We start from the raw sequence: 23993 nt of genomic DNA on the forward strand, positions 1-23993 counted from the left end.
ATGAAGCTAAAACAGGTGCTGAATTAACAAGAAAGTTGTGTTTGCAAAGGATTTCATGTCTGATGGACAATTGCTGATGCTTGGCATTCATGGAAAATAAAAGCCATTACTCACAAGAACTGCACAACAGACAGGATCATTAAGCAGCCCTCTAATGGTCTTCCGACCGTTTATTGAACTGATGAAAAATCCATCCTCACTTGAAAAGAAAAAGAGTAATGTGTTGCCCTTGAGCAGTCAATAAAATACTGTGAGTTCAATAAACAGGATTTTTTTTCTTCTTCTTCTTCTTCTTCTTCTTCCGTGCTCGTAGCACTCGATAATGTGGAGGGTCTGTGGTGAAGAAAATACTCACGGAAGATTTTCACTTTGACAGTAGCCTCCGCTTGCTGGTCTCCGTTGGTAGCGACACACTTGTATGTCCCGGCGTTCTCGGTGCCAGCTTTATACAGCGTGAGGGTGGAGGACGACTCATCGTTGCGGGTTACTGTGATGTCTGGTCGATTCGGTTCTATCCTCTCTCCACTCGGTCCGAACCATTCGATTTGTTTGGTAGCGCCTAGAACTGAGAGCAGAGTACGAAGGAGAAAGTTATGTTTCATGATTAACGTCACTGCCAGCAAACTCAATATAATCACTGATGCACCTGTGTGGACTTCCATCTTTGAGTTTTGCATTTTAATAGTTTAAATAAAACTTTACGTCACTTTCATCAACTTCTTTTCTTTTATATTTGACAGATGTGAAAACAGGGGAAACATTCTCATTGTTTGAAAAATATAACCAAGACGAGTGATGTAAATGGATGTATAAAAAAAAAACACGGCATTGCACAGATCCTAAACCTGACAGGTGATTCTGAGCTCTCGGGCGTCACTGTCAACCTTTTCTCTATTTAGCTTGAGTGAGTCAGTTGACTGTGATCCCGCTTTCTCTCAATGAGAGGGGAGCCTCTGGGTGGTGCATTCAGGGACGGATCTTATTATGTGATTTCTGGTTCTCCTTCCTCTTGATTGGTGAGTGAACTCTACTGGTAAATAGGAAGAGTCATTTTGAGAGAGAGAGAGAGAGAGAGAGAGAGAGAGAGAGAGAGAGAGAGAGAGAGAGAGACAGGTCTTAATGTCCCTCCTGTAAAAGCGGCGACTGAGATGCACTGCTTCTCATTCCTTCGTACGTTGATGCAGCTGCTTGCTGCGGATGCTTTCATGCAGTGTTAGTTCTGGAGGTTTGATGTGATACGAGTCATCATCAATAAGCCTCCTCCTACACGGATCACCTGATGTGATAACCGGGATATCGAGTGAAACGTCCGATTCGAGCGTCTTGAGCGTTCTGCTGATGGATAAACGTCAAAGAGCGCGGACATTAATATACACAAAATGATGTCAATCATTTCAAATGTGAGTTGAAATCTGAAAAACAACAACTCAGTGAACTTACCTTCACACATGAAGAATTTGGACTCTCCAAGGCTAATTTCACCCTGACTGGGTGTGATCTGCACCTCCAGGGAAACTACAACACAAGAAAGAAAACATCAACAATCCAAATCAGAAAGTGACTAGAGAACATACTCGAAAAAGAACTGCTTAAATTGTAAATATATTTAAAACTATGCCAAACTTTGAATACACAAACAACAACAACAGCAGCAACAGGAACTTTGTTTGTGAGCATGTGGCTTGTATTATAGCAGGTACCTCCTGACAGGAGCAGGAAATCTGTCAAAATCAATAACCATAAACTTCAAAATGGACAATGCCAATTTGGCGGCCATATCATCAGAAACAGTGAAAATGTTCCGTTTCCTATTCAACCTGCAGAAACAACACCCAGCCAACTTTGGGACTATTCACATTAACATTCAGCAGTTACTAAGAACCAAAGTCGGACTGCCAGTGCAGCCTAAATAAAGAACCATCAAATTTCCTCATAGACTTGTTGTAAAATCACGCCGTCTCTTTAGAGAACTAAATGCACTGGCCGTCAGTGAGTTTGACCAAAGACATAATGGCAAAGACGGCGTGTGGATTTTTTTAGCAGACAAAAGTATAGCCTTGAACGTTTCAGTGCTTAATTAGAACAAAGTGTCACTTGTTTCCTACGGAGTCTCCCAAGGGGACAGTCAAGGGTCCCCGTGGTGGACTAAGAAGTGTGACTAAAAAGGCCCCAAATCCAGCTCTATATTATGCATGAGGTACATCGCATGAATGTGTGTTTACTAGCATCAGTGTGAACACACACACACACACACACACACACACACACACACACACAGCTTCTGGGAAAGAGTGGGCACATAGCTGTGAAAGGACATGGTGTGAGCAGATGATATCTAGTGAAGACAGTGTGGAAGAGAATAGGAAGAAAGGTTTTCGGTCCTGCCTGCACATGAAGAGATAACAATTGATTTATTTTGCCAAATCAGTTTCCTTTCGTGGCATTCCTTCATGTGAATATCCACCAAAGATCTGAACTTTAATCATAATAAAGGAAAATGATCATGAACATGAGCCAAAGACCTTTTTCTTCCATTCCCTTTGGCCTTTGTTTGGATTGAAATGTGTTGATGTATTCAGGGAGCCAAAGATGATGAACCCATGAAACTGCCTACATGGGGTTTTTCATTCATTAAATCAAATATGAAATCTTGCTTTTCTCATTTTTATGTGTAAGATATATTGTTAATTACCTAAGTTAATAACAACTGGGAATGAACAGATTCTGGAAATTACAGAGATTGATAATTAAAACTTGAGTTGCAAACAGCTAATTGACCACAGCTGATACTTAAAGCACATCGGCAAAGCATTAGATCAACAATTCAACAAAGGACTGTGTTAATACAGGGGCTCGACGTCTTCACTGGTCTCATGATTCGATCATCACTTGGCTACTTTTTCAAAAATGAAGACAAGCGGCCGATCAGACACGTGCTTTAAACACCAATTTACAAACATACAGTTGATAAATACTTCATATATATGTATTGGTTGTATATATGTGTATTGGTTGTAATACTACTGTGTCTTCACTTTATTAGACAAGAGAAATATGTTTTAAATCACTGTGTGATCACTTCTTAGTTGAATCTCTGAGGTTTGTTGAGGGTGTGTTTGTTTCTCTCATTTCGATTTCAGACGATTGTGAAAAACACACAAAAAAAAGTTTCCTGATATGAATGTGTCACATGAAAAGCACTACGACGACAGATAGGCAGGGAACTTGTATTGTGAAGAACTTGTCGGCAATAGAATGGGCTTATCATCGAATGCACGCAGCTTCAGCGGAGCAACACTTAGCAGTGATTTACATCGATGCTGTCGGGAGTTACAGTATTCGAAGCCTCTCCTTTAACCATCAGTCAGAGCCACAGCCCGCCTCCTTTTATCGTCTTTGACTGAAGACAGCGAGACACCCGTCTGAACCCACCTTCAGCAGGGAGAGCTGCTGTAATAGTGATGCTAATGCTGTCAGTGTAAACAGTGAGAGGAGGAGGCGGTGCAGCCCTGTGGTCAGTGCACATGTACAGAAGGACCGCCTTCTTTTTTCCTGGACAAATTACGAGTCATTGTTGCTTAAATGGTTAAATCAAATAATTCGACACCGCACAAAAATTCCATCCATGGTTGCAGGGGGGAGCTGCATCCATCATTTTCGCCACTTAAAAAAATATGAATGTCAATCAATCATTATTTGTATAGCGTCAATTCATAACGTGACCTGAATGTAAGTAAATATAAATGTCTTTGAAGAATCTGATTGCTCAGCCCATCAGAATTCCAGTTGCAAGGTTGAAAAAGCATGAAGGGGAATCACTGCAGGTTGCACTGTCTATGCTGTCACATTATACTATTTCAGTCGATTAACAGCAATACTAACCACAGAGCGCTATAATTGATTCCCAGCATGAAAGTTATTCAGCTCTTTGAATTTGTTTTATTTTTGTCAGCAGAATTTATTTTTCACGATGCATCAAAAAAATTCAACGTCATTTCATTTCCATACAAACTACTGACTGAAATGATCTTGTGCTAATTTTTATGGAACAGATTTTGTTTTGATTGGACGAGGAAATAAGTATGTTTGGTAATCATTTAGTCGAACAAACAGGCTACTCATTTGCAGAGGAAGCGTGATCATAATGATTGTTCAAGTCAAGTGAATTGTATTTTTACATCCAATAATCACATTCGATGTCTGAAAGAGCCTTCAGCCAGAGCCATCTGACTAAACCAGGAAAAATCCTACCAAAAAAAAAATTGCAAGAGGCTTAAAACAGCAGTTTAAACCAGCATAGACAATGACAACCGAAACACAGTAGCTGATAAAGGCATTATAGTGTCGACAGTCAAGTAAAAGGGTTAAATGAAGGTCAAATGAAACAGGCTCCATTAGATAAGTCCTTAAACAGATTCAGCGTAAGTGTTTTGCGCTTTCCAGTCCCATGGGAGCATATAGGTGGAGTGGCAGTAAGGAAAACTGTAAAATGTGGGGCAGATGAGGAGCCGGTGTGGAGTAGCATAAAGGACAAATAGCTGGGTTCTGTGGGGCATTTGATGTGGTCCTGGAGCGTAAAAGCGTAAGCTCATTTCGCTCAGACAGTTATCCCCTTTGACAGTTTTGCTGCGATGATCCACAGACGCTGCACACACCGATGAAACCAGACTGGATGGATCAGGATTTACTGGAGCTTCTGTAACGCTGCACAAATCCACACATGCTAAATTGTGCAGCAACATATTTTAATGCTGACACACGCACAATGTTTGAGCGGTACATTTATTTAAAAAAAAAAAAAAAAGAAATATTTGATGACACATGGTTTAATCAGAGTTACAAATTGATTAGGTGCAGCTAGCTGCTAACTCATTTATGTCAATGAAGGTAGAGTGAACAGTAACAAACATCACATGACCTCTCCATTCTGAGTGTTACAATTAAAGGTACCCAACCCATCTGAGTCTTCAATGAATGTACAGCTGACACAGCTTAAGCACTGAAGAGCGGATAATGTTATCTGGTGAATTCTTAAAGTCGCAGTAAGAAGTCATATTTCTGAGTGTTGAGACATCAAAAACTCAGCTGGATTCATTGTGCGCGTTGAATTCATGTCAGAAGGTCAGCGAGCCGCATTCTAAGAGCTGTCAGTTCAATCGAGCCCCTTCTAGATTAAAACCAACAATGCAAAAAACTATTCTCATATCTCCAAAGAGAGCTGACATTCAGAGCAGGGACGAAGCTCCATTTCTTCGTCCTCGCCACTCTTCTTATTGTGTCAAATACTAGAATACAAACAGCTCCTCTGAAGCTCTTGTCTCGTAGGTTTCTCTGGATCATTGGTGGGGATGGCCTACTGCTATCCCCCCCAACTCACCTCCCATTGGTCAAGCCTAGCAAAGTTCCAGTTGATAGCTTGGTAGATTTCTCTCTCTTAAAAGGACATGTTTTTCCTCTGTAACTTTGCGTATTGTTGGTTAGTGCTCTGCTCAGTGCTCATTATGGATTAATGTTGGGTCTTTGTTGATACTATAACCATGAGTAAGGTCTTTCACCTGCTCTTTTGTGAAGTGTCCTCAGATAGCATTTGTTATGAAGTGGCACTAAACAAACATTAAACATTAAACATTTGTTATGAAGTGGCACTTAACAAATCAAGATGAATTGATTGATTGGAACAGATAGATAGATACTTTATTGATCCACAACACACACCCGCACGTTCTGGGAGGTTTTGAAATGTGTACTAAGAGATTCTTTGCAGATTGAAGGCAGAGCCCCCGCACCTCGTTGCAAATAGCTACGAACGAGACAAGGTAATTGCTCTGCAACTAACAGTTCACTTTTTATAGCATTTTATAAATTAAAAGGCTAACCAGCTCGAGTAGCTCAAGATCCATTAAGGGGCAGACGCTAAAAGCAGGCGGTGGCCAAATAACAAGAAGCAACTGTGTGTCCTAGAAATGTAATCTGCATGTGAATCCCTGGTGACAAATCCGTTTTAAGCTCAAGCTAAGGCTGAGACTGCCTCAACATCATAGGCTTTAAAGGAGCATGTCGTGCAGATAAAAGAAAATACCATTACCAGATAAATAGCAAAATTATCTTTACTCTACTTTAAGGTTTCATTCAATTTTCAGATGTTCTCTTTTCTTTATTTATTTTCAAAATGTAAACATATTACATTTGGCTATTTTTAGCAAAAAGTGAAGCATTACATGGCTGGGATCTTTGGCGGTCTCATGATTCGATTCTGATTCTTGCGGTCACGATTCGATTCACAATCGATTCTGGACTCATTGCTCCATGCAGTCTATTCATGAAGGATTACTTCAGGATCTACTCAATTCATTTGTAAGACTGGCTGAATGTCTTGCTGCACTGTTTAGCATTCTACTGAGTTAAAGAAAAGTTGTGAAGAATCTGGATTTTGACATAAATCAGTTATTTCCCCGACCTCTAAAGCATAATGCCATGCATTTCTGCTTTTTCTGATATAATTGTGAAAAAAAAAAAACATTAATTCCTGTTCATAGACCCCTGTATCTATTGTAAACTGATGGTTTGTACTGAGTTGGAACAATGTTCCCAGATAAAATATTTCAACTATAACAGTTTTTGTTTTTTAACTGGAACAAGTTAAGAGAAGCTCAGAAGGTGATATGTGATCATGGTAAAAAAAAAAAAAAAAATCATGCTGAAATGTGTGCAAAGCTAAGGAGGTGGAAAAACAATCAACTGGTTGATAAATAAATAATTGGGAAGATTGTGAGGAACTAATTCTGTTAAATCAGGCAACCTCTGTTGAATAAAACTTATGAAAAACATCAATTAAAAACCTATTCCAACTTCGTCTCTTGATCCAAAGACTGAGCTTATCCACAGAAACTGATAAGGCCATAAATCCCTCCCAGCCACAGGCACAATTAGTTTCTATTGACCGACTGCAGTTCATGAAATGAAACCAGGAATGTGAGAGCAAAGGTCTCTTGCAAGACTTACCAAAATATGGACAAATGACCGTCAGGAATTTTCCACCAAACAAACTAATGTCTGGAGGCTGACCTCAAACATTAAAGAGGACTCATATGGCTCAAACTTTAAGAGCTTTTCAAATACAATTCATTCTTGAGACTTCAGAGAAGCGATATACAGAAACCAAGAACGATAATTAGATTGAATATTATCTATTTGAGACATTCAAGGATGCAGAATATGTCTTAAAAAAACTCAAATCCTCTGCCAGCTAACAGAGCAGAATTGTCTTACGCTTAAGTTTTATCACTACAGCACAAGAAACAGTGAGAAACACCAGCCGTTGATCTAGACATTGGCCTGTGTGTCTCCAACGAGACAGGAAAGGACAAGGTGGATGGGAATGCAACACAGGAACTGGAACTCTGACGTGGGTTTGCTTTGTGATGTAACGTTTACTGTAGCTGTGGGCAATGTCAGTTCGGATGCTACTGATTGTTGTGACCGTAGGAGACAGCTTGCAGTGTCAATTATTCATGTCTCTGTAGGTCATCAATAAAAACCTTCAGTGTTTGCAGCCGTCACAGAGCAATCTCATTAAATTGATATCAACATGGAGTAAAAGTACTATAACCCTGTTGTATGGCACTTTGTGACTCTCCGTTCCTTAAAGTTGAGTTCTGTTTTCTGCTGTTTCTAAATGAAGATCACACAACTGGAGCGAAAAGGCTTTTTTTTTTTTGGTCCATTTTGAGTGGTTGTGAATAAATCTCAGAACCACAAATGAGGCGCCCTTTACAAAGTGAAACTCCTCCAGTATTTCAGTGTAATATTCATGATTTCTACAGTACAGCCACCAGGCATTGTAGCACTTCACATCACTGCACACGCATGGCCTTGCATGTGCATGGCTGTGAAGGTCTGAGAAGTGATGGAGGGGGGGGTTGTTTCTTGAATTAAAATGATGAACGTTCCTGTCCTGGGGCTCCAGTAATCAGTGTTTGCAGTTTGGAGATGCTTAAATAGCCGGAAGAAGCTGAAAGCCAGGTTGTATCTTGAGTTTGAATTCCCCCACAGGAATACGCTGACTTTCCCCCAGTGTTGGAAACAACTGATAACATGTGAAGAGAAGGGCAGCATATGGAGGAGAATTTCAGCAGAACTTTCCTGAGGCCTCTGTGGTTATCTTAGAACAACACCTCTGGTGCTATTGTCCGTGCTATCGGATGTTTAAGTAAGCCTCAACTTAAACCCTGATTGGCTTCACTTGCTGTGCAGGATTACGCTCATTATCTATTCTGTCAGCGTAAAATACTCTCTCTCTCTCTCTCTGTCTCTCTCTCTCTCTCACACACACACGACCAGAACTTTTAGCCTGCTAAATTAGCAGTCACGGTTTTAAACCTCTGCTTTTGTCATGATCTCGGCTGTGCCTCTTCGTTTTTCTATGTTTGCATCGACAGACTTTTTCCTGTTGCTGCCTTTTGAAGTGTCAATAATCATTTAAGGGTGATAATAAATCTGGATGAGAATAACAACCCCCAAAGTCTATGTGGGAACATATCAGCCGGCCGTGTAGTGCTGCATGGTGGTCTCACAGACGCTGCGTTAAGTTTCGACACAGGAGCTGAAACTTTTCTCCCTCAGGTTTTTGCGGACGATGGCTTCTTCGTCTTGAATGACTATCTGTTCATGCTTGATGTACACAAAACGCTCCCTAATTCCCCCCCTCCACTGAGACAAGAAACACGTTGGGAAGCAGAGACTTTAGGATGAATAAACAGTGATGTTTTTAAACATGGTTAACTGTTTCGCACCTGTATGACAGAGACACGCTGAGCGGAAACGGAGGAAAGACGTTTTTTTGCTTGGATCACATGCGGCCCCGAACCATCTGAGGCGAACGGAGCGTCAGACAGAACATGGAGCTGCTGTTGAATCACACATGAGACGCAGAAGGATTTTAGTTTTTTCGTTCTCCAACAGGAGTAAACGTGCGGGTTGAAGGTGTCCTTAAGGCGCCGCCTGAACTTTAAAGCCGTGCAGGAAACACTCTGTACTCTGTCGTTGAGGTTGAGCTCAGCCGCAGCTCCCCTTTAAATCCCATTTTGACGTTTACATTTGTTGTTTTGTGTCTACATATCATGATTTTCAAAAGTCTGCAGAGATACTTCATCCCTGCTCCAGTAAAGCTGCCACTGCGTTGTTAATGCATTGCAAGGGACAGACTCAATATCTCGCAACATAATGTAGCACGAGCAAACGCTGGAAGAGAGGGAAGCTGCCAAAAAGTCACCCACTTAGACCAATTTATCATAACAAACGGAAAACTCAGGAACAGAGGAAGAAGTTCAGTCAGTGGGGCAAGCTGATTGAAACTGTTCACAATGTGCACTGAAACACTCTTCAACAGTACCGACTATAAAAGGTCTATATTATGAGGAAGCAGTCAGGCATGTCATTCAGGTGTTCTGGCACTTTCCTTCTGATTCTTTATGAGTGGTATACTGATTCTTTGTTCCATAAATGATCAAGAAAACATGTCGAGCAGTATTCAGGTCCCACCACTTATAAAGGAACAAGCAACTATTTGCTTGCTGCTCATGCTTCTCAACCACAGTTATACTCACTTCTACCAGTTTCTATGGAAACGTGTTTCCCAGCTCCCCTCTCCCCATATTTGACATCACTGCTCTCTCTCTCTCTCTCTCTCTCTCTGAGTCTCTCTCTCTCTCTGAGTCTCTCTCTCTCTCTCTCTGAGTCTCTCTCTCTCTCTGAGTCTCTCTCTCTCTCTCTGAGTCTCTCTCTCTCTCTCTGAGTCTCTCTATCTCTGAGTCTCTCTCTCTCTCTCTCTCTCTCTCTGAGTCTCGCTCTCTCTCTCTCTCTCTCTGAGTCTCTATCTCTGAGTCTCTCTCTCTCTTTGAGTCTCTCTCTCAATCTGAGTCTCTCTCACTGAGTATCTCTCTCTCTCTCTCTCTCTATCTCTGAGTATCTCTCTCTCTCTCTCTCTCTCTCTCTCTCTCTCTCTCTCTCTCTCTCTCTCTCTCTTCTGATTGGATGCAGCAGTGAGGAATGACTATTTACATTCAAGAGGTTGTCAACACACTGCACACAAACTTCAGCTGATGATCATTGTGATTGCCGTCAGTGGCTGGAGCCCCGACACTCCAACATCTGCACAACTTATCCAGTACTGTAAAAACACAAATGACTACCATTTCAACCGCGTGTGCAATCTTATTTAGTCAAGTGATGTGGTGCCCACAGTGAGAACGTCCCTCCTTCTCCTTTCCCTCCACAGCTGGTGCTATGCTCTTTATTATGGCCTCTGGCTAAGGCAACTATATCTGTCAGCTTTTTTGACACTTCATTTGTGCATTTCCTTTTTTTAAACATAATACGACCGCACAACAGATGGCTGCAAGCTCACAGTCAATCTCTGTGCATTAGCTTTAAAAGAAATGGGTGTGTGCCAACCCCAAAGAAAAAGCCGGTAAACAGAAACTGCTGGGTTCTTGGATCGTTCAGTCTAATTACCCATGTAAAACCTTAATCTTAATCCCACATCTACTTTTCCATGACATCTATAGCACTGAAATAGGCGCTAAATGCAAACCATATGTATTTAAATCCTTTTGTGTAAGTTATGAGTTCCTAATTAAATCCAAAAATTGCACTTTTTCTGCAATAACAGGATTACGTTTGACGGCAGCAGAAAGTAACACGGGTGAGAAATATCACTTGAATGCTGACGTAATGGTCATATTTATGAGTTATATAATAGGGCAGCACACATTAGAATGAGAGGCCGAGGAAGCAGAAGCGGAGCAGCCACAGTTGAGATGATTCAGACTGCTATCTGTTGTTGAAGAGTGGCTGTGTGACAGGTGTTTGGCTGTGATACTGAGGCGTCATAAAAGCAGTAATACTTCATGATATATCAACTTTATCATCGTGTCAGAAGCCAAACGGATCTGTTCCGTTCCATACTGTATATCCTCTCTTGTTTTGTGCTGTAGTGTGATGTGCAACACTATTAGATGGGAAATCAACAAAAGAATAAACAAAGCAAAAATAACCAATAAAAAAAACCATTCCTGACTTTCTTCACATTCACAGAAAATGGTTACCTTCGAAAACTAGCATTCCCTCAGTGCTGCTTCTGCCCCCAGCCCCTCCCCTCTGTGCTCCCTCAAGAGCCATTGGTCCAAAAGTGGACCTCAGCTCATGCGTCGAGTGTGGGCTCGTGCATGCATGAGGTAGAACTGAGTGCAGACGTTGGTCAAAGTTTTTACAAGTTTACAACAGATGACAGATCTTCCTTGTTTCTTTTTTCAGAGCACATGAATGATTAATTTCTGGTCGGGACCTAAAGACAGTTTAACCAAACTTTTAAGAGTATCTGGGGAAAATGACCTACCCTGCCTTTAAATGAACCACAGTAAGGCTTGATCCAACAATATCCGTTCACTTGAGGAAGCCCTAACAAAATCTGACTAGAAGAACACTAAACACTCTTTTCTACACAGAGTCCTGGCTTTGTTCTTTGTTGACGAAATTGTGACTGCCAAGAAAGACAGCTTTGATTAGTCTATCGACATACTCATCATGGACTGAATATTTTTGGGCAACTCTTCCTTTTGTCTTACATGACAGCATAATGGAAGTCTTTCAAGTTGAACTGATTGATTAATCAATCATTTGCACTAAGTACATCTGGTTTTTTTTCTCTTCTTCAAATCAGAGTACAGGCTATCAGTTCCAAACAACATGAGCCACTTTGTGAATTATGCTATGACATAAAACGATGCCTCATTCATTCATGAAACAACGAGTTATTATGAGTACAGTAAAGCGTACAGTTTGTCAACAACAGAGGTCAGTTCATCTATCATCACATCCACAGAGTTTAATCATGGTGTGGTGTTGATTCGCATCACTACAGTATGTTTACCATCCAAATTGGATTCACCAGCTGAACTCAGTCAGGGGAAGATGTCTTTCCAGTACGTGCAGTTGCACATGAACGCTCCATTCTGACAGACGTGGCACTTTTCAAACTGCACTTCGACTGACTACCCAACAGAAAATATGATAAATACAAAAACACACACATAATTTGGGGATGTGGTGAAGGTATTTGGTTGAGTCTCTGAGATGCGTTGAACATTTCTGCGGTGCCATCATAACTCAAAAGTGAAGGCAAAATATGAGTTCGACCGAACTCTGCCTAATGGCGATACAGCCTGTCTGGGCTCCATTCCTCTCCCTCTCTTTGCTCAAGATAAGCTGTGACTCAATGAGCTACGGTGCACTGCACTTCACTGGCCAACAGAATTCGCCCTCATTCAGGCAATTTAGTGCGAGTGCCCCTCAGCATCTGCCTCAGCTGTGCAGCACACAACAAAAGCCCAGAGAGGCGGGGAGCTGAGCGTCTGCGGCCCATCATGCCATGCTGTGTGCTCCTGTAATGAGTCAGTGTTTAGAAGGCTGAAAACAAGGCCAGAGGAAAATACAGACGTCGTGCTCCGTGAGGGGACGCTTAAAATATAGGGGACAGAGAGCGTCTGGAAATTCACAGGAAAGGGGATTAATTATGTCTTATTAAGTAATTCTGAAGAACACAAACCAGATTATAACACCCAACGATAAACACATCTCCCCCCACACCCCGAAAAAAAGAAAAAGAATTAAATTAAGAATTATGTGATGGTGAGAAATAATTATTTAGCCAAAAATCCCAGTTTTATTTTGATCCAGCAAAAGGCTCCAGTAGAGCTACAACCTGTGCACGGACTGAAAGAGAGCAGTCTGTCGCTGCGTCTAAAAAAGACATGCATAATCAGTGAAATGGAAAGCTTCTTGTAGGATGAATTCTGGGGACTGTGCAAACCATCCCCCCCCCCCCCCCCCCCCTGCTTGAATCCTGTGTGTAAACTACATGCATGAACAATGCCTGAAATGGTAACATCTCTGCGAACGACGAATCACCACAGACTGCCGCAAAATAACACTCTTTCTTCCAGATGAATCATAACAGTGATTCTCCGGTGGCTCCCCTGTTTGGGCTAGTCACGACACACAAAGCCCACAAAGCAACAGCCTTCCTGTCACTAGTGAGAAAGCTACTTAGGTTTAGAAGAATGTAATAAGCCGATGATGTGCTGGGGCAGAATTTCACGCATCTCTAATAATTACTGTAGAAACAAAGAGGCAATAAAAGGGGAGGCGTGGGTGGGTGGGCAGGGTTAGGAGGGAGGGAGCCACAATGACCACTCAGCCACAAGCTGCCCGGGACTACGCAGAACCCCGAACCCTGGCACACACACACAGCTCTCTCTGTGTGTCCATTCACAAGGCAGACAAGCTGGGACGAGCCGGATAAGCCTGCCTGTGACTCCAGCAGGAAGAGGATCAATAAGAGGGAATGCACCATTTCAGATAGAGCCAGACAGAGCCAGGGGCAGGGCGGAGAGGCAGAGCAGCACTTGAGTACTCATTATGTTGTGTAGGATGACACAGTGTGTGTGCAGCCACTTCTGGGGTAATGTATGAATGGGAGTAAGGAGTCACATACCTATTAGAGATTATGGAGAACCGTGCAGTAATTGAATTTAAGCACTAATGAAGATAAAAAGAAAACTGGCATGAGTGTGTCTCTGTCAAGGTTATAAAGCTGAGGGAGATATATGTGTGAGACGCTGATAACAGGTGGCAAAAAAACGGTAGAAAGGAGCCTAAACCTTTGAATACATTTTACCAGAGAAATGTTGAGCAATGTTCCGTCTTGGCCATCTCTTTTCCCTCTCTCGCTGGCATAGGAACAGTTGGCTACAGTTGAGCATTTTGGACAACGTCCACCGACCGTCAATCACAAACTGATGTCCCGCCTCCCATACTAACAGAGTCTGAGATTAACACCTGCCAAGTATCAAATGCCAGTAAAATGTGTCTTTGCCAGTAAATAAACAAGGGTCACCCACCACAGTGGCCAACATGATGATGCCTCAGCTGGTGGTGTCCTGTCCACAGATTACATCCCCGCTGACCGCCAAACACCTTCTCTAAGCATAAGCCAGTCGATTGAAAGCACAACAGCGGCTGGTGCATCAAACAGGGCTTGTGATTGCTGCCTCTCATGCTGGCTCTACAAGAAACCGCTAAAGTGTCATTTCCCATTTGAATGTATGGTTTACCAGCTGAAGACTGGTTTATAAAGAAGCCCATAAAAAACAGCGTCAGCAAAGCAAAAAAACAGACCAAAGAAAAGAGGGAAGGGAGTAAGGCTGAAATCACAGCCCCTATCTGCTCATCTCTAAACGGAATATTTCACAACGTCCCCGCCTTAATACAGAACATGAAACAGCCCTTAAGATGTGTAGGTCAGTGTTGCAGCTCAGGCTGGCGAGATGAGACACAGAAAATTAGAAACAGCAGCGCTTTTACCTGAAGCCTGAGACGTCCCGAAAACAACATGCATGACGAACGAATTTAAAACGAGAGCTTGGTCATGGGTCAAGTGAAGGTGAACATTTGTTTAAAATTTTTTTTTTTTTTTTTGCTACTTATTAAGGTAGTGTAAAAGTTATTTCAAAGCATTCTTCTTTTAAATGTGTTGTATTTAAACTTGATTTGCGATTAAGTGAAGCAAACAACAGCACTTGCGCTGTATTGACTATTTCAAATCAATTGCAATTTCAAAAGCCCAAACAACAACCAAATCATTGCCTTAATGGCCAGCTTCCTGCAAACAAATAACCTTCTCATTTCTTCTCATAGACTGAGGAGTGTGCTGCCTTTTGGCTGAGTGATTTCAAATGCACACAATCTCTTGCTATCTAACTAACCAGACAACCGCCATCGCCCAATGATTTCATTTTAATTCATCTTTCTGATGTGTACGTGCAGTGCATCAACCAGCTGGAAAAGCAGCCTCTCGTCAACCATATCAGAATAAAATCCTTTAATTTCAACACAAGAGTCATCAATGCTCCAATAAGAAGCTTATTTGTTTGATTCCATCTTAAATTAGTTATACTTCAGTCCTCCCAAAGGGGGAAATGCGTCCTTTGAATCAAACCCTTCCTCACTATTTAGGAGCCATGGACATCCACAATGTAGTGCAGAGGGAGCAGCTGCAGCTCCGAGGCCAGTACCTTGTCCACGAGTGTCCTCATCACTACTGTGCATGTCTTTAGGAGTGGAAGCCAGAACATCCAGAGGAATAATACAATGCAAAAACAGGACCACTAAAGTAACCATTAACCATGACGTGCCAGTGAACAATTATACACAGAGATCCCTTCATAGTATTAGGTTTATTACATGTGTAGATTGATATGGAAATGATGGCTCAGATTGAAATGCTGATTGTGCTCAAGGTTGTGCTCTGAATTCTGGTATTTCATGTTTCACATTCAAACACTTGAGACGGGCAGATTTCGATGACGCCCGATAAGAGCCTGCTGCTGAGTACTTGACTTCTATGTTTATGTTGACCGAGGCCATCCATGTGTTTTCTCTCATTAATCCACGACACATTTAATGTTGCTAAGCCTTGACAGAGGGAGATTTGCAATCTTAAGGAACAGCGGCGTGCTCTCCAACAATTTCCACTTTTGACTCTTTAGAGATTAACTGACTTGCTAAATAAGGTGAAGTAAACATGCCTTTCATTTGTTTTAGATTTTTTATCATCCCAAGACTGGAGATTTGTTTTCTTGCCGGCCATTATTTTGAGTAAGTTTACTCTCTCTCCCATCGAGCAGAAAAAAAATGGTGGAATATCTTTAACTCGTACCAGCAAGCATGAGCATATCTCCTATTTGCTTGCCACCCTGTCAATTATTAATGACTTTAAAATGTTATATATTTTCAAATTAGTCCATTCAGGCTATCTCTTACATATCTGACCTCCCAAGTCCCCTTACAGGCCATCTAGATCCTCAGTGGGATCCCGAGGGCCCAGTGAACTCTTAGAGCAGACCCTGTCTGTAAAACAACACCCTCGACATCCCCACATCAGACTCCAGTCACTCAGGCAGAGCTCAAAGCAAGCCTCTTTTTCCTCTTGCTTTCCAAAGTACAGTTGCCTTTGTCCTGAGTAACGGTTTCAAATGTAAAATAAAATCTTCAACACATTTTAAATGCTTTTTAATATCAAAGAATGACTAATGATTTTTTAGCGCTGAGAGGACTGCAGTAATCCTAACAACCCATTTGTCTCAAATAGGAAACGTTTCATCAATCAGGAATTGGTCCAAATTGAAAACCATTTTCAATCGAATTGACAACTCAAGAATTTAAACCTCATCAACCTGTGAGGTATTAAAAGATTTACACCCTTAACATGCTTGATTCACATCATTATCCATTTGCTTTTTTTTTTTTTTTTAATCTATTACGTGAGTATTTAAGAACTTCAGTCAGCTCAGATTGTTTTTAACGTGCTTTGAAAGTACTTTTTCCACAAAATCTTTGATGCATTGACAAAAGCAAAGAGGAAGCCTGGACATGTTCCAGACAATGAACCCATGAGCCAGGATACACACAATGTAAGAAGAATCTCCTTTGGGAAATTTAGAGCTCATGAGTAGCTTTTGTATTTTTGGGGAGGTGTACCACAGCACCAAAATAGATTGAGGCAGGCAGGTTACTAAGGTGTTTAAAGCTGTATGTGGGGCTTAACAGGTTTAAGCAGCAGGGCAGTAAGGGCAAATCATGGTCAGACAATCTCGTGGAGAATAGTGGGTACTTGTTATTTTTCTGTCAGGCAAGTCTGTTAACAGAAATGTGATGAGTCAATCACGAAACGACAACACATTTATCTCGATATGCAGTGACTCATGAACAACCTGTTACTACACCTGCCGAGCAAATCTGCTCGTGTTTACAGTTAGCATGTCGTACTGGCCATTTCTTTCCCTAGAAATCCATTGCACATTCAAGAAGCAATGAAATTCAGTGCACCTGAATACACCACATAGAGTTTCTTGCTTCAAAGAACAAAAGCAGACCCTCACTAGACGTTTCATTAAAAGCACTAATTGGAAAGCTGGATGCTGTATTCCCCTCGTGTTGCCTGATATAGCTGTCTGTGAAAGGAGCGAGGAAAGCCCAAGGTTGTGTTTTGCATGCTCTGAGACAGACTGACTAGGTGTGGTCTGTCTTCACAACGGCTCCGCTGAGGACGACAGATGGCATAGAGGCACCTTATGACACAACAAGAGCTTCCACACACACACACACACACACACACACACACACACACACACACACACACACACACCTTGTTGGCCAATCAGAGGATGCACTTTAAAAATAGACACCAGGACAGAGCTAGCCTCCAGAGAGTCGACTGCTCTATTCCTCGGGGTTAGAATCTCCTGAGACACGGCAAGCAAAGACACACCATGAATCTAGGCACTTATAAAGGGCTAGATCTATCAGAGGGAAATAAAGCCTTTCTATGGTCCTGCGCCTGCTCATTAACATGTGACGGGCTTCTCAAGTCATATTAGTGTAGGCTGGGAATCATTTCATAACATATGGATAAACATAGATTTGAGAGAAAATTCACCTGGAATTGTTTCAATCACTTTAATACTGGGGTTGATTTTATTAGTAGGACCTTCAGATCAAAACAACTGGTCCAGCTTTGGGTCAGCACAAATGTAAGTCCTTTCAAATTCATTCAGCCTGAGATAGACCTGAGGACATGTACACTACACGTTGGGCTGCATTTCATAAATCCTGTGAGCTTCACAAATGTCAGCAGCAAAAAAATCTAGGAAATTTATTATTCGGAAATTCAAATCATCTAAGAGAGTCTTTTTTTTTCTTCAAAGTTTAAGCCATCTTTATTCTAAAATGGAGACGTTGAACATTTATTTGAGGTTTCACTCGTCTTATTTCTAGATATGTCATTCCGCACAAAGTCAAACACTTATTTTCAAAGAGGGTGAAACCAAAGCAAAGGAGGGATATCACAGACGTGGAGTGAACTGTAGACGGAGACGAAATGCAGAGGGAATATTCAAATAAACGAACATTACACTTCACACTTAAATTACATTGGTTCTCGAAAGGTTCTAATAAATTCAGAGGATTATGAATCAGTGAGAAACGGGGGAAAGAAAAACACAGTTTGACTTTGACATGACAAAGTACACCTGTCATTCAGATTCATTTTCAATCATCTATTTAACAATTCAATCAAGTCCATGCATTCACATTCACACATGCACGTGGGGTCTCTGTTAGCACTAACTCGATACGAGGCTAGGCAAAAGGTTAACCTGAAAACTATTACTCTATTCACTGTAATTTACAGTTAATTTAAGGTACAGCTTATTTTCACCTCTATGCTCTCGCAACTTTTTAAAGGTTTAAAAATATCCTCTGGTCATTCACACAAGATCTATTTGAGACTATTAATCGACTAACCACCACAGTTGCTTCAGCCCACATTATGGTGAGACATGTCACCCTGTAAGTGAGTAAATATCTCGGCCCTATGGCAGTACAGCAGCTCCTACATGGAGGCCTACAGTACGTGTCATGTTGCAGAAGAATTTCCTTCGAGCTGATTTTCTAATTAAGTTCTAGAGAAATGAAGTTTGAAAACATTTCTTTTCTTTCATCACAAGACATCACGTCATTATGATTTGGATTGACTGCAATCCAGCTAAATGTATACTGCTTGTTTTACAGCCATTACGTGGTAGATCAGCTATGTTGTTAGAGAGGCCTTTTAGCCTCCATCAGGAAGATAAATCAATTTTAAAAAAAACACGCACATTTCCTTTGTTTCTTATTAATGAGGCACTGTCTAAGAGCATATACCTGTAGGTATTAGTCTTAATGGGTAACATGCAGCACATTTAATGTAGCCAGTGACAGTAGTTTCACTCAGCAAATGACTTTGAAACAACTTGAAGACATTCCATACGTACATTTGAAATGTTATTCATGATGACCAGTCTTTGCTTCTATGTGGCAGCAAAGGAGGGAAAGCCAGGGCTGGCCACGGAGCGTCACATAGTTTAAAAGACTCAGCCCCCATGTTATCAATACACCTGAAACACATTTTCCAATATGGTCCAAGGTTGACCGGCAAATGACACAGATGTCTGCGAGAGTGGATGTCTTGCTGCCTTAATGTTTTTGAGAGGAAGCTTATATCCACTGGATAAGGAGCGCCATGACCCTGTTCAGTCAGACTGTGTTTTAACAGTGTGTTTCTGTATCCACTCAGGCAGAGAGAGAGACACTGTGTGCTGTCATAAGGCTAAAAACAGCCCTTTACACGCAGAGCCCCTCTCACTACTAATGGTGGCTTTTGTGAAGCGACCTCCAGTGGGAGTTGGTTCAGTCACCAACTATGCCATTGAGAATACAGTTTGATTACTGTGAGAAAAGCGGTACAGTTCAGATGATGATATGATACTAGCTTAGCTTACAGTTTGAGGCATTTGAACCATGACTGTGCTCCACCTGCATGAGGTAACAGCTTCATAATAATCACTTTCACTTATTTATATAGCAGAAGTTCTTGTTGTTAGTTCTCACATCCTACCGCTAAAATATCAAAAATGGAACCGTGCCCCTTCGTTGGCCTTTGACTGGTCATGTCTAACAATTTCATATGCTTCAGAGGGCCTGTCATCTGCCTTTGCACACTATGGCATCCATGGAAAAGATGCACAATGGGGTTCATGACACATCCGGCTTCTTCTGGCAGAAAGAGCAAGACAGCTTTCAGGCAGTGGAAGTCAATGAGTCATACTGAGACAAGATCCTTCAGGGAGGAGCGTGAGAGACATGGTAAGAAAGACCAAGATGGACAAGATGCCAAACATACGGCGTCCATAAAAAAAGGTACAATCCAAAGTTTATTTAGATATTTAAATATCAGTCTGCTGCTTCTAAAAAAACAAAGACTGATTAAGTGACTGACTGAGCTTAAAATAAAACTATATATTCAAAAATTGTGAACACATCACATTTACTTGTAAAACTATTTGTAAAGAGGTGAGACCTGGCTTTTCCATTGGGAGTGGAATTTGTCAAATTGTACTTGTACATTTGGCACCATCACTTATTTTGTTACAACTTTACCACCTTTATTATGCTATTCTGTGAGTACCAAGAATTAAAATTGGATCACTCTTTTAAGCCACATAATATACTGACTTTGGTGACATCTAAATAGTTAAGTGTACTATTAGTACAGTAACAAGAGTATTTCTCGTTTGGTGCCTCTAAATTTAAATAGGAAACGTGATCAAAATGCTCTTCCGTGACTTTCTCTTTTTGTTTTGTGCAGCCACCAAACAAATACTCGATAATTTATGAGTCATCTGTTCAGTCTGCCAAACATGCTGCAAATACTTTTGCACACATGGAACTGGCAGAAAGAAAATTACAATCTGTGAACAGGTGTCATTCGAAACACACTGTTCCTATACATTGTAGTTCTTCCTCATTTCAGTGTTAGTGTTGGCCTGTGTAGAACTGCAGGTGAACTGAGTTCATTCTTCACTGGGACGGCACCCCAAGCTCAAAGCCTTCCCAAGCTTTCCACCTACTATCAGGGGACCTGTGATATGATTTATTTTTGTGAAGACTAAAAGATCATGTTTTATCTTAAATACTCTGCCTTGATCTTTTTGTCCATTGGCGTCATGCGTAGTGAAGATGACGAGTCAACTCATGTCAGAGATTCGATGCCAGCACTCATTGTGCCGGACTTCAGGCCAGAACTCAAACCGTGCTCGAAGTTAAAACAAAATGAATGACCCCCCCGCCCCCCCATCCCCCCATCCAAGTCTATTGGTACCCTGTATAACACGGGAAACACTGGTGTATTCTTAAGTGCTGAAATAATTGATGCTCATGGCCCGTTAAGAGTTTGCCTCCAGGTTGGCCAATACAGTAGTGTGAGGGTCAGCTTTAGGCGGGAGTTTATTCCTAACATGTTGGAATATGGGGTTAATAATGTGAATATTTAAGACACAAGGACACAGGACTGTTACTTTCACCAACATGTAGTTTCTTACTCAACAGAACACCTTTTCTGGCTTCACATTGTTCAGCATCCTGAGCTGTTGCAGTTGAATTCGTAAACAGGGACAGGAGGTTGACTAAAGCTGTTGTAAGCGCACAACAGGGGACTGTCTGAATACTTCCCATTCTCACCTCCTGATAATCTCCTAAGAAAGTTAGTTAAGGCCTGGTTAGAGTGTGCGTGAGGAGGACGACTTTATGCACCGATATCATTAGCTCTATTCAGACTGTCCTTTCAAGCCGGGAGATTTGTTGTGTTGTTTCGTCTTCACTATGTGTGTCGTGAGACTGGACAACTGTGTGTGTGTGTGTGTGTGTGTGTGTGTGTGTGTGTGTGTGTGTCTGTGTGCGTCTGTGAGCATGGATGAGGAGCTCCAGCTTTTTTCCTACACATTGCGCTTTCACAATGCTGTAACCCAAAGAGAATTCCGGCCGGGACACCAATATTACGAATGTACAAAATTCTAATGTTATAAATAAACGTAATAAAGGAGGAGCTTTGTTATGGCCCTGATGCAGAAATCCCACTCTGAAAAGGGCTTTTGTTTGTTACTTTTCCATGTCTGGTGTAGAACCCACCAGAGCCACATTGGAGAGGGCTCGTCTGACATTTACTGAGAAAACCTGTGACATCACCAATGTAGTTAATCACTAGGTTAAGAGGATGGGAGTAGTTTAAGTTGAACTTGAGTGTCTTTAACCACAGACTGTACATTTTGAATACATATTTTAGAAAGATAACTTTGACCCTCACATAGAAAGGAAAGTTTGAAAAAAAAAAAAAAAAAAAAAAGGCTTAAACAATTCAGAACAAATCTCCTTTACTGAGAGCACTCTACCACTGAGGAGTTAACTGTAGTACTCCAGTGACCCCTGACTCAGAGATTGGCTCTAATCCCCTCCAATCTGCCAGCTACACCTCCTGTCCAGTGGGTGTGTCAATCAGGATTCTGCTAAATGCTCTGTTAAACTCTCCATGAGATTGCCTGTTAATGTAAGCAATCCAGAGGCCTCATTGAAAACACCTTCAAATTATCTTTTATTGCCTCTCAAAATTACTTTCATGCGCAGGCTTGAGTGGTTAAATCTGATTGGCTGGGGTGTTTGAAATGGGATGCGGTTCTGTGGTAGAAATAGTGTGCATCTTTTGAGGTGGTCCGCCCTCTCTCTGTTGGACAACAAGAGGTTGCTGTGACTCCATGTGCATTAAGGGAAATGCATTCTAGCTTGGAGTAACATATGTCTCAGTTTAAATGAGAGGGGCTGTCAAAATGGGAAAAAGGACATGCAAAAAGTACGGATGTCCCAGTGCCATCTGTTAGAAGGCCATTAACAATAGCGACATTCGTCCACATGCTGCAGAGGAAACTGTTGGTAAGAGAAGCTTTAATGACCGAACCATTACTCATACATTATTCATTGGGATCAATCACCGCAGGCCTGCATGTGCTATTCAGACAAAAAGGTCAAAGTGGATGTCAAGGTCTCAGATTGCGTCTAAATGATCACACTGGTAAAATTCAGATCAAATTGGAATCCTCAACAGCTCAATCGTGTCTATTCATCAGAGCAGGAGAATAGTAAGCTGCAAAAATCAAACACTTTTCCCCCTCCGTTGGTCCTTCAGCTTTCTCAAAAACTGTTTATCTGATGGAAGTCACACTTGGTACATGTAATACTCAGAACCAAAGTGAGTTTAAAACTGGATTTGGTCCATTCAGTGCCAGTGGTTTGCTCTATACTGGGAACTTCAACTTAACCGGACTACGTTGGACAGATCAACCCACAGAAATGTCAAGATAGGTTTTTACTGAAGAAGCTTTGTTGTACAGTGTCAAGTCTGAAGTTGATCAGATCAGCAGTATGACAATGTGCTCCAAAGTACTGGCCCATGTATCAAACTATCGCAGACACTAAACAGACGTGGCCCAACTCAACACTTTATCTGCCAGCGCAAAATGGCTATTTAAGCTAGTTTAGTTTTCCCTCTATGACTAGCAAACTAAAGCAATGATGATCAATAACGGAATGAGCATTTTATTCATGATCTATCTGCATTTTGCAGCAAAACAAGCGGTTCTTTTGGTTGCTATGCAGGTTTCTTGTTGTCTTTGAGAATGACTCTGCATGAGTGAAGATGGAATTTGGTTCATTTCCATCTCCAGTGATCCAAGTTCAGTGTTTCTTTTTGACTAGTCCTCTAAACACCCCTCCATGTTCTCATAAAAAAACATTCAACTTTGGTATAATGTGACACTTACAGAACGTGTTTGCTTAAGGCTTACACACATTTATAAAAGGTGATTACTTTATTCTATCTTTGCCTATAAGTAATCACATTGTGCTTGACTAAAGAGCCTTTGAGTAATGTGTTAAAAGTTCCCTAAGTGAAATGTGCAGGATTACATATAAAATACAGTATTTGTTCTTCTATTCAATGCCGTGTACGACATTAAGAACTCATGTTAAAATGTTAAAAAGGTTGAAATATACGCGAGTGACTGTCATAATACTTCTGCTGCACAAAGTTATAGCTTATCTGTTGGAATCACTCACATCATTTTAAAGTGAATCCTGCCTGCTGAATGGATCAGAACAGCTAAAGCTGCTTCAGCTCCTCTGGAGATAGCACCTTCTTAGTGTGATCTAATTAGAGATTAAAAATAACAGCTTTTTTTCCTGAATGAGTGCCACTCCACTTCTGCAGTTATTGATTTTTTTTACAGGATACTATTAATTCATGCCATGACTTTGTGTGAAAAGTAGGTATCTCAAAGTTGTCTTGTAATGACTAAGCCTGTGAGAGGAGTATAATGTTGAAAACGGTGACACATTATGGCGAACGAATAAAAAGAAAGCCTCAGGCAAAGCAATACAAATGTGCCCTGGTCTGTGCATGGTAATGCATCATGGAGTGTTTTAATAATGAATGCACCATGCATGCATGGGGA

The 23993-nt window shown here is 41.3% G+C and overlaps 1 protein-coding gene across 8 annotated transcripts in view; it reads right to left on the reverse strand.

The window, feature by feature from the left end:
* Window positions 1-23993, reverse strand: part of ncam1b (neural cell adhesion molecule 1b) — a 69109-nt gene that overhangs the window by 38068 nt on the left and 7048 nt on the right. For all 8 annotated transcript variants that reach the window (XM_079353490.1, XM_079353487.1, XM_079353488.1 and 5 more), the window contains exons 2-3: window positions 1441-1515; window positions 356-565 (exon numbers count right to left, since the gene is read on the reverse strand). In XM_079353490.1, coding sequence (XP_079209616.1) covers window positions 356-565; window positions 1441-1515 — 285 coding nt within the window. The remainder of the gene's footprint in view (window positions 1-355; window positions 566-1440; window positions 1516-23993) is intronic.

The sequence above is a fragment of the Symphodus melops genome (assembly GCF_947650265.1).
Source record: "Symphodus melops genome assembly, chromosome: 10".
Classification (NCBI taxonomy): domain Eukaryota; kingdom Metazoa; phylum Chordata; class Actinopteri; order Labriformes; family Labridae; genus Symphodus; species Symphodus melops.